This window comes from Ricinus communis, chromosome 7 (assembly GCF_019578655.1).
Source record: "Ricinus communis isolate WT05 ecotype wild-type chromosome 7, ASM1957865v1, whole genome shotgun sequence".
NCBI classification, from domain to species: Eukaryota; Viridiplantae; Streptophyta; class Magnoliopsida; order Malpighiales; family Euphorbiaceae; genus Ricinus; species Ricinus communis.
The window spans coordinates 12831205-12842792 of record NC_063262.1 but is presented as its reverse complement, the minus strand read 5'-3'; the positions used below and the strand labels follow the sequence as shown (position 1 = coordinate 12842792).

General features: G+C 32.5%; 1 protein-coding gene across 3 annotated transcripts; it reads right to left on the bottom strand.

Annotated features, from left to right (window-relative positions):
- Positions 1–5158: 5158 nt before the first annotated feature.
- LOC8281203 (protein trichome birefringence-like 14) lies at positions 5159–11424 on the bottom strand. Of its 3 annotated transcripts, none has more exons than XM_015717524.3 (6): positions 11246–11424; positions 10811–11093; positions 7364–7573; positions 6781–6976; positions 5536–6387; positions 5159–5430 (listed from the first exon to the last, which is right to left on the bottom strand). In XM_015717524.3, the coding sequence occupies exons 2-5, from the start codon at positions 10953–10955 to the stop codon at positions 5559–5561; spliced, it is 1380 nt and encodes a 459-aa protein (XP_015573010.2). In that variant the 5' UTR covers positions 10956–11093; positions 11246–11424; the 3' UTR covers positions 5159–5430; positions 5536–5558. The 3 variants fall into 3 exon arrangements, with proteins under 3 accessions (XP_015573010.2, XP_048233147.1, XP_048233148.1); XM_048377190.1 differs by lacking the exon at positions 11246–11424 and adding an exon at positions 10411–10555 and having other exon boundaries at positions 10811–10952; XM_048377191.1 differs by lacking the exon at positions 11246–11424 and adding an exon at positions 8430–8486 and having other exon boundaries at positions 10811–10949.
- Positions 11425–11588: the final 164 nt, after the last annotated feature.

The window sequence follows — 11588 nt, the reverse complement described above, 5'->3', positions numbered from 1 at the left end:
GACTTGCTATATAATATTCTATTAGGAAACATAAGAAACATACAAGTATTTAATAATTCCTTGGTATTTTTAAGACTTAACTTTAAAACTTATCCCTCAATGATAGTAAATAATATATTTCCTCTTCTAGTCTTGTGTGAATATTTGTTAGTATATATTGATTATATGATTTTAACACTCTCGAGACTGACAGTTTCAAATTATTTTTTCAGGTAACAGATAGGATTTCCAGCTACTCTCTTTTGTCAGCCCTCATCCTTCATTACAAGACTTTTATGTAAAAATTTTATTTTTATATTTATTTTATATTTGAGATCTAAATGCTCTGCAGCTAGCATCAAATGTATAATAGACGATATTTATATATGTGTTAAGATAATTGAGATATTAGTACTTCAATTATGACACTAAATATTAAGAGTTTAATAGTTATTATCTTTAATAATTGTGAAGTTAGTGTTATAAATTATTGTAGCTATTCTACGTGATTATAATTCTATAAATCCTTGGTATTTTTAAGACTTAACTTTAAAACTTATCCCTCAACAATAATAAATAATATATTTCCTCTTCTAGTATATATATATATATATATATATATATATATATATATATATATATATATTAAGAGTTTAATAGTTATTATCTTTAATAATTGTGAAGTTAGTGTTATAAATTATTGTAGTTATTCTACGTGATTATAATTCTATAAATCCTTGGTATTTTTAAGACTTAACTTTAAAACTTATCCCTCAACAATAATAAATAATATATTTCCTCTTCTAGTATATATATATATATATATATATATATATATATATATATATATATAGTTATTATCTTTAATAATTGTGAAGTTAGTGTTATAAATTATTGTAGCTATTCTATACGATTAGAATTCTATTAAATGATAGGCTTGCTATGGGTTTCTATGGCCTTACGCCTACCCATTCTCTAGCGTTGGTCACAAACCCACAGGTTGGGTCATGATAAAGATGTTGTCTCCTATGACCTCAATAAATGGCAATGGTGTCTCTCAAAAATGAGAGCAAATAGTGAGGTGATGCCTTCTATCCTAGGGGCAAGATGGTGTTTTTCCTACAAGGGCTTATTTATCAACAGCGAAGTGGTGCTTCTTGTCTCGATAAAGTAGCGAGATGGTGTCTCCTCTTGCTCCTCTATTATATAAGCCTAATGACGAGACCATAATAAGTTTGTAGAGTGAATTTTGAGGTAGTAAAAGAAAGAAGCTTTGAAAGACACCGATGGGCACCAAAAAGCTTTAGCATGGATCGATAAGACCTTGGAACCCTGACATCAAAATCTAGAAGACTGGATACCCTAAAGCTGAAACCTAAAACACTGAAACCTTGAAACTGAAACTGAAACCTAGAACACTGGAAAGCCCTAAAACCAAAACCGAAATCGAAACCTAAAACCCTAGAAACCCTAAGCCAATACCTCGAACCCCATAAATCCTAAACCGAGCCATATGAAACTTAAACCTTAGAAAAATCTCCTAAATCCATTTGGGCTAAGGCCTAGACCACGTGGCTTAACCAAGTCCGTATGGGCTAAAACCCTAGGCTAAGCCCATGTGGGTTAGGCGATCACCCCACATGGGTTAACCCTCCAAAACGCAGTTTTCCTTAAAATTTCAACTTTTTGAGGACATTCCCTCCTATGGACACGTGCCTCCATCTCTTTCACTCCCTCTAAAACTTAAAAAATGAATCCTTTACCCCCAAACCTTTAACCAATAAAAACAACACACAAAACCCTCTAAAGAAAACTTGAATTCTTTGATATATAATCATCTTTTTTATTATAAAAACCCTAACCATAATTGACATTCTTGACAACAAAAGAACCAAAACCCTAAGGCTCTCAATAAATATCTCCAATAATCTTTTCTTCTTCAAAAAAGCCCAAAACTCTCTTCTTTTATCCATAAACATACATTCTTACAATAAAAATAATAAGCAACTTACTTGCTTTCCACCCAAAAAAAGACGTACCCGAAGCCACTTAAAGCTTTCATTTTTTAAACACCTCTAACAACTCTAGATTCCCTACCCCCTTAGGTCCTAAGCTTTTCTTGCCTAAGCACTCAAAAACTCTTGATTCCTTTATCCTGCCCCTAATTCAAATCAAAACACCCTCCACCCTCTTTTCACTCATGGTTTCTCTTTTACAGGTCCATTTTTCTCCATTCTAGAAGTTCTTAGGAGTCCATTTGGTGTCCTATGAGATAAAAAAGCCCTTCATTATTTAAAATTTCACTTTTCACCCTTTATTCTTCAAAGGTATACCCCGAGGACCAAAAGATTATGAGTAACATTAGTTTTGGTCATAATTCGGGCTTTCAATTTCTTATTTTTCACTTGTGTATTGATTTTAAGGTGTTAACTTTGTTAAAAACCTCTATTTTTACCTTTGGGAAGCTACTGTAAGCTTACCCCACGTGAGGTAACATGGGCTTTCTCTTAACCCATGTAGGCTAAGGCTTACTCCACACAGGGTAAGCTTCCAAAAGCTTCAAAATTTTAATTTTTGCATGGTTGAATGATTTTAGTTATAAAGATATGCTTAATTGATGCTAATGTTGTGTTTGAGCATGTAAACCTTATGGCCAACATGTTTGGGTTTGATTTAAAGTTCATAAGTACATTTTAGGTCGTTTTTAGGTTAAATATATGCTTATGTGCTTAACTATGCTTAATGAGTGTATTTCATGAAATTTTAAGGTTAAATGAGTCCATTTGCTTTCTGTTTTATTTATGAATGTTAGGGTTTTAAGTCTTACATATCTAATTACTATTTTTTAGTATGTTGTGAGTAACTTGCATGAATAATGTGTTTAATTGCACTTTTGTTGCTTTAATTGATTTTGTGAATATTAAACCAACTTTGTATTTTCATAGTACAGGTTTGATTACCCTAAATGGGTTTACCCTCTTTAACGAGGGTTGTCTTAACCTAGTTTGAACATTAAGGCTACTTGCTTACTTATATGATTATGTGTTTGATTTGTTTAGGATGTTAGTTAATTCTTCCATTATTTTTTGGCTAATCTGTCTTGTATCCCCGTAAATTATTTTTTTCCCTTTCCTTGGATTGAATTTATTTTATTTGGTATGCTTGATCACCTCACATGTCAATCAACACACCAATATGAGTCCCCGCCTTCTATTTTTCACTCACTTAATTAACCTAAGATAAAATAAACCTAGCCACCACATGTTTGATAAAAATCGTTTCTTACTTGGTCACCTTCGCATGTAGGATAATATTTAAGGTACTAATGTACCTCTGTTAGTGTTAGTGGCACCAATATGTCTTCTACTTAGGTAGATGCATGATAAGTTAGTACATTTTTCCTTCACCGTGCATGTTTAAATAAAGATTATAAAATGTCCTCATAATAAAATAGGTAGTAACCAAGCTAGGATTAGTATAATTAGGAAAACCAAAAGTTTTAGAGTCTAATGGAGGTCGGACTCTGTGTCCGGAAGTGTTGCGATGCCTAATCCCGTTCCCAACACGTACCTAACTTTTCATACTCAAATCTTTGATTCAGGAGGAAGAAAGTTAGGCTCTCCGAGAGGAATGCAAGCCCCTATCCTTCGCCTCTCTCTATTGTCTCGGTTATCTTTTCCCAATGGTGACTCTCAATCTTATACAATAGCTCGTAATCACTATGGTGGTTGTGATCCCTTGAGGCCTCCTCCTGGACAATCCGTTTTAAAACAGGCCTAATACATATGAGATAATCTCTAATACAATGACGTAGTCAGATACCACTTAGAATGAGCCCTAAAAAGCTACGCTCATATCCAAATCGAAGAAGAAAAATTTTATTATATGGATAATCCACTACGATATCTAAAAACTAAATTAATTTAAAAAATATATAAAAGTATAATTAAATAAATTAAAAAGATAATTTTAGAAAAAAATATCTTCATTTTATCTATTCAACATTGAAATGTATTCATTTTATTGATTCAGTCCTTAAAATACATAATATTGTGTGTTGATATAATAAATTCTTATTCATGTGAGTTTTTATTAATAAACTTCACACTATCCATTTTATTGCTCACTTCCAATCTATTTTAAAACTTCATAGTAAACTCCTTACTTGAGCTCATATACTTAGTGCAATTCTAAGTTTCTTAGAACCAAACATTTTTATTATTATTTATTTCAATTTCATTTTTCCTACAACTAAACATCTTCATTAAAGAACTTTTACTATGGTATCTCGTTTCCAATTTAATTCAGAGAATCCAAAAAAGGAAAAAAAAAAAAAAAGAAGAAGAAGAAGTGATGAAGTAATAAAATGAATTAGTTGGGGAAGAAGTATTGTTATATTATGAATATATAATTCAAGATATGTAGTTAGATCATTATTATTTAGATGTTATAAATACAATTAGAAGAAGTAGAAAGGCATTAACAACCTTAAAATACAATTTGGGTGAAATAAGATTTTCGACCTAGTTAAAGTTTGTGATCAACATCAATGGGCTGCACAAGTCTATCATAAGTTTAAATTTTTAAGATTTGTTCATTCTTTCTTGTTTGGCATGCACATTAATCATTGAATTTTGAGGGTATTTAAACAATAAATGAGAAGTATAAATAATTCATCAATGAGAGATTTTAAAAAATGCACCTCCTGTGTGGGTTTTAAAATAATATGAGAAATTTAGGCAAACTAGAAATTTTACAAAATATATAGATTTTGTCTCATCTTTTTTCAACTAACCCATGAATTTAAATAAAATTTACAAATTCTGAAAAATTAATCATCAAAAATGTAAAATGAATTCAACAGATCAAGTTTAATTCATATTTAACTTGTCTTTTTAATTCATTTGACCTTATTCAAAAAGTATAATTATAAAAATTTATTTTAATTTTAAGATCATTAAAAATTTAACAAATTGAACAATTCGAGTTTAATTCAGATTCAATTTTTTAAGTTTTTATTTTCAATTAGTTTTACTATTAACAAAATTTATCTATTTATTTTTATTATTCATTCATAAAATAAAAATAAGTGAAAAGTAAAACCAAATTTAATATTATGAGCAGTTCAAACTTGATTCAAATTTATTTTATTTTTTGACTCATTCAAACCCTTTTAAAATATCTCAAATTTGAACCTGACTTCAATCATAAATATACTTTACAGCTCCGCTCATTTTCAGTTAACATTGTAGCCCAAGCGCGTATATGCCCGCAAAAATAACAATATAGACATGCTTGAAACACAGAAATCGGAAACTTTGTAAACATTTTCTTGAATCAATTGCTATGCTGAGTTACATGCATCCTTGGAAGTTTCTCAACTCTTGGACTAGAGCCTGAGATAGAAAACGATCTATTTTGTCTTCTCAAGCGATTCAGGTGATCCCGTTTCTAAATAAATATCAGATGATGGGATTCTCTAATCAATAAGAGTTCAGTCAATAAAAGAAGTAAAGAGAAAAAATTTCCAATCTGGTTTTTATATTTCACAAATACCTTTTTAATTGACGAGGCATAGGCTATATCTGAGCAGCAAGGAGTTCATTCCATGTGTCCGGAATACCAGGTAAACACCAATGCAAGCAATCATTCACACCCTGTGTTGCCTTAACACTGTACCGCGAAATGTGACCCTCATCTCTTAGCTCAGACAAAGCAGTAACATCCAAAAGTTTTACATTTGTCCCCTTAACAGCACCCCAGACAACTGCATCGCTTGATTCATCCTGCGAAACTTTGCTCCCTCCAGTCAATGGAGTGGTGTTGTCGCAGTTGCCCCCGCTATTCCAGTCCCCATTACGGAAATGCCTTGGTGAGATGGTCCTAAAGAAAGCTACAAGTTGGGGATGAGAAGGAAGTTGTGAATCAAGCCACCTGATGATACTATGTACTGTAAAATTCTTTGCATTTCCTATTTCTGCAAGTTTTCTATCTTCGACGGGCTTCCCATCTACGTACATCACCCAACGGTTTGCTTTAAGCTTCCCTCTGTTCCAGTGATGTCCTGTGTTGAGAACCAACACATCAAACCGATGGAGATATTGTCTCATGAAAGCTGGTGCACGGTCCAAATGCATGGCAACATCAGTAGTTGGATCAGTAATGTTCAAGGGCTCTAGATCTGCAAGGCTTGCTGACCAGTAGTATAAAATGGTGGTATTAGTATTTGAGAATCGGTACGCCCACCCATCAGGACGAATAGCTCCACGTGGCTTGACAAGACCATATTCAGCTCCCACATCCTCAACATCTAGCCTCCATTCCCCACCCGTAGTCATGCACATCATAGATTGAAATTGTTGCCTGCCCAATGAATCTCCAATAAATGCAATGATTTTGTCCTGCATCCTGGATCGTAACAAGGAAAATATTATCTCTTACAAAAAAAAAGAAAACAGTTAATTTCTTTTAAAGCAGTTTAACTTAATTACAATCACCATCTGCAAAGTAATAGGTCAACATACTCTATTTTCTCTCTGCCAACTAATTCATGATTTACATTATATAAACAAGTCGGGTTGTATAGAATAACTCATGTCACAACAAATTGGATTCTGACGATGACTAACAGCTGATATCCGTTGAATGGTAACAGAAAACTCAATTGGAAATATTAGGACCTTTTAATTAGTTTCCTTTCCTTCTTTTTCTTTATTTTGGAGAAAGCAGGGGTATATATAGTTACTATTTGTATTTCTAATCAGAGGTAAAATATATTTATAACAGAAAAGAAAAACCGACCTTTTCAAGAATTGATTCGGCTCAAACTGTGTCATTTTGCAATTTTGGGGCTGCCACCTGTATCCCTCATAGGAAAAATCAGTTCGTTGTGTCAGTCTACATGCCCACATTTCTGATAACCATTGTTTACATCCAAACCCAGAATACAACGGCCGCCTACTGTCTGCCACCCATCTACCCCTGGCATAGTTGCAGGCTGCAAACATGACAAATATTCTTCTTTGAGAATACGTATGCAAGCATTTCGACATGTACATTTACAAAAATTTGTGAAAGTACATTTTCGAAAATTCAAAAAAATTAAGCATGCAACATGATTCAGTTTCTGCTATAGTTTTCAAAGTGAAAAACTGAACCAAACCAAATTCACCGAAATATGTACTTTTGATTTTAAAAGCCAACTGAACTGAATTAACCGAAACTTGGCAGCTGGTTTCAGTACTTTGGTCTAAAACTAATAATGCTACAGCTACTTGTGTCAATGAAAAAAAGTGATTTTTTATTTCATAAAAAAAGGGACATATTACGTAACTTTACCAGACCAGCAATTGTTATAGAAAAAGGAAAAGAAAAGACTTTTTACCTTTTATCTCAGCAGAGGACATCCTATCTCCATTATCTTCGCTTTCAGAAGCAGTAGAGGGGGTAAAGTTCATTGGTGATGCACCAGAGATTTTCTTTGGGCTTTCCATTTCTTCTGAAATTACAGGTTGAGAACTTACTTCTTCAACATGCTCCTTTGGGTTCAAAGACACAGAAGAAGAGGGATCTTTTGGGGAGTCAACAGCAAAATCTAAGCCAAACAAAAAAGAAAAAACGAGTGAGGAAAGCCAACAGATTAGCAATCTGATGAAATTTTTGTTTGTATTAAAATTACGACATATATATGTATGTATGTACGTACGTATGTACATATGTATGTATGTATGCATATGTATGTATGTATATATATATATGTATGTATATATGAATGTATATTCAATGAAATCATCAGTATCAAAATTAACTCAAAAAATAAACTTAAAAGGAGTTGAAGTTGGTGCAGTATTGATTCTTATTATACCCTTTAAAGAACAGGGTGTCCTAAAACTTTGATTTTCAACGAAAAAGAATGAGAATAAATTGGTTAAGGTCATGGATCATTATTTGTGTACACCACATTTTCAAACATATAACAAAACTGAACACCTAAAAGTAATACTGAGTCCATGGAAAACCAGTACATGGATACATCAATGTGAAACATTTTACTGAAAACATAAAATCTGCAACGTGACATTGTATCTAAAGAAAAATAAAGTAAGGAAATCATTTCATTTACAAAGGTACCATTCTATTAAACGAATTCATTTAGACACCCTTTTCCATGTCTGCTATCTTGGCAATGGATATCAAACTCATTTCAGGAAGAGAACCAAGTTAGGAATTCAGTTTAGTAGAATACTTTTTGAAAATACCCATTTATATACATTAAACATTTCTTTTTCACTTCAACTTTCACATAAATTTAAGACTATAAAAGGGTTTGCATTTTAAAGATTAATATACTAAAAGAAAACTGAATACATCCAAATCTTTGATATTAAATCGACGTGCTCATAGCCTTATACATATAAAACATGATTTCTAATCTAAGCAATCATACTTACTTTTAGGTGGCAATTATTTGAAGTTGGACTTTCTTAGGCTGGTAAACACCACCATATCTATACAATTAAGACACTTAACATCAAAATGAAAGGTTGTAACTTTTTAAATGCAAATTTATTTTTCTTATTTAAGAAATAAATAATGAAATATGAAGTTCTCGACACATATCTTAATGGAGTAGCTAGTACAATGAGCTATTAACGAATAAGCTAATAATATAGTGAAACAAAAAAAGGAACAATGCACACTTTTCAAAAAAAAGAAAGATCAAAGTCAGATGCCAGAAATATCAAAGTGAAAGAGAATAGAAACTAATGTCCAAGTCCAAATCCAAGTAATCCTATTCCAAATTTTTTCTTAGGATGATATAACCAAATAAAATTTCACGGTATTTCAAGAAATGTGCAAAAAAGTAGTTATTTTCATTAAAATTCGACCATTTTAATTAGAATTTCTTATGTGCCAATATTTTCGTCACTCAAACATGTAGCAATAACAGAGCTTGATTATAAATGAATGACCTCTCTATACAAATAACTTTGTCATAAATAATATTGGGCATAAACATGGGCCCAACAAACAAAAGGCAAACACCCATATATATTAATTTTCAAATAAGAGTAAACATTCAATAAAATGAGATAATGCTAAAAAAAAGGGGATAGTCTGTACACATCAGATGAAGCCAATGCAATTATATAGCGAATGATTCAACAGAGAACAAATGTAATCAATCGATAAGGAAATGATTGCCCACAGAAACCATTCAAAGTTGTTTTGACACTCCGAAACTGACTGCTTTCAATGCCTCATTCTTCTTCTTTTATTTAACTTAAATTTATTTGTTTGTCATTGTATCTATCTTTTCATTTTGAGTTCCCCCAATCCATCCCAACCCCCACTGCAATATGAGATTAATACTGGATTTGCATATTAGTTATATAGGGGCAAGGCAGCAATTCCAATCTTTTTCCAGCAAGTGATTTCACACACTGATTGCTGTCATTTCTGTCTATTAACCACCAAGTTATACCGCAATCCATAGCTAAATTCTCATGTATCTTCACATTTAAGCCGTTAGATATCTTTTGCACAGAATCAATTTTATTGCTGACCTCCTTCACAGGTGCTTATAGATAATTAGTAAAATTGACACACCCTATACATAGGAAATTTTGTGATGCAATAGGATACTTTAGCACTCCTTTCTAAGTTGGTTTAAGATAACAACAGGTAGAAAATTGTGGACAAGTAGGATTTGATACAGGGGAACAGTTAGGGATCACAAATTTTTAGAAAAGAGATGAATATAGACTATTTGCAGTAAAGATATGACATTCACTAACCAAGTAAAATAAACTTGCAAAGGAATTTAGGCTTCTTTTAAGGTTATTTGACAGATACGATTGTCAGACCTGAATTACATAATTTTTTAGCATCCTCTAGGACTAAATGCATCCCTAAATCCAAAGAAAAGAAATAGCTTAAAGTTATCTCTTATTAAGTAATTGATTAACAGTAGAATCATTTTAGAGTCAAAGTGATTCTAAACCTGCCATACTCCTAATCCTAATAAGATCTACTCCAACTACAAAAGTTATGCTGACAATTAGACTAACAAGAACTTTACATTAAATCTAAATAAAATAACAAAATAATAATAAAAGAACTTAATATTGTTCCAACACTAGAAATTACCAAGTGTCCCCAAATCCTAAAGTTACACTGAATTTATGATGAAAGTACTCAATAATGTTCTTCCAGTTAAGCCTATATGAACATATAGACTGCAATTTAAGTCTCTAAAGGCTTTAACCTCAATTGGTTTGGTTCCTGGTTGTCTGCATATAAAACACAACATAAAAAAGCACTTTCGCAAATATAGTAACCACCAAACTTGCATATAGCTAAATTTCAACCTTGCTAAAATAAAATGAGCAAACACACTTTAATAGAATTAGAAAAGAAACTCAATCGTACTCCAAATTAGCCTGTGTGAAGCGTAGACTGTAAATCAAATTTAATTTTTCCTACGCCCCTGTCTACTGCAGTTAAAGCATCATGCGAAAATGCACTTTTTAAGAATTCACTGACCGCCAAAAGTGTCTTTAGGCTATTGTTTGACCTTGTAAGAAAAAAAGTTCCCCACATAAGTTTATCTATACAAGCATAAATACTCAGCAAAAAGATGATACAAGAAGATTCAAATATTTTGAAAGCTATCAACATTTGTCCTAGGCTACGCTTGTCTCTTTTGCAAATGAGACTTGGCATATCACATTCTCCTAGTACTTTCCGTCCGGTATAATCATGCAGCTTAAGGATTTAACCCAAAGAAAAGAAAAGGAGAGATCAAGGAGATGTAAAGTGGGAAGAAAACCTGAAGAATGAAAGCTAAATTGGTCTGGAGTAGAGACAAAAGGATTCTTCTCCCACGCCCAAAGGAAAATTGTTGTAAAAGTAAGAGTGAGCAGAGTAACTGAAAGATGCCTCCCTCTCAATCTCAAATAATTTGTTCCTTTCATCTCTCTACTTATTATTATACAATTAAACACAGATCCTTCAATCTTTATTTCATTTTTGTTACCACTTTTTTAGTTTTAGAAGTGGCATCAAATGATCAAATCCCTCCTTTACCACTTTTGCTGCCAGGAGGCCTTCATCTGTAAGGCAAAAATAAAACCAGTTTTCAGCGTATGACACAGTTTTGCTTGATACTTATTTTGCAGGAAGCCCAAAATTCAACAGAATGCACAAAAACTTCATGAAAATGGAAGAGAAAAAGGAACTGTAGGAGAAATTGAGACATAAGGACCTGAGATTGAATGAGAAGTAAAAGCGCGGCCTCCTCTGCTTTTGGAGTTCTGATAACTGGTAACCAATTTGATGGGATCTGCTTTAACACACTAATTTGATGGATCCAAATACGTTCAGATAGAGAGGGAAAGAGAGACTGCGATGGAGACAGTGGCAGAGCGAGATTTCTAATAATCATTTTTAAACAAATAACACTCAGACACGTCCATGAGTTCTTAGGGAGTTTTATGTCATTTTTTATATACAGAGTTTTGGCACTGCGTGAACCGTCTTGTATAAACGAGTGCATAGTCGCGCTTAAATAATAGTATCCGAGTCTATAATTTCGGTATCTGATTTAT

Bases quoted from the DNA above. Each gene is read 5' to 3' on its own strand.
- LOC8281203 (XM_015717524.3), bottom strand. From the start codon at position 10,955: ATGAAAGGAACAAATTATTTGAGATTGAGAGGGAGGCATCTTTCAGTT. The intron at 7,574-10,810 runs GTTTTCTTCCCA...TGTTTGGCTTAG, and splicing joins ATTTAGCTTTCATTCTTCAG to ATTTTGCTGTTGACTCCCCA. The intron at 6,388-6,780 runs GTCGGTTTTTCT...GTTACGATCCAG, and splicing joins CCGAATCAATTCTTGAAAAG to GATGCAGGACAAAATCATTG.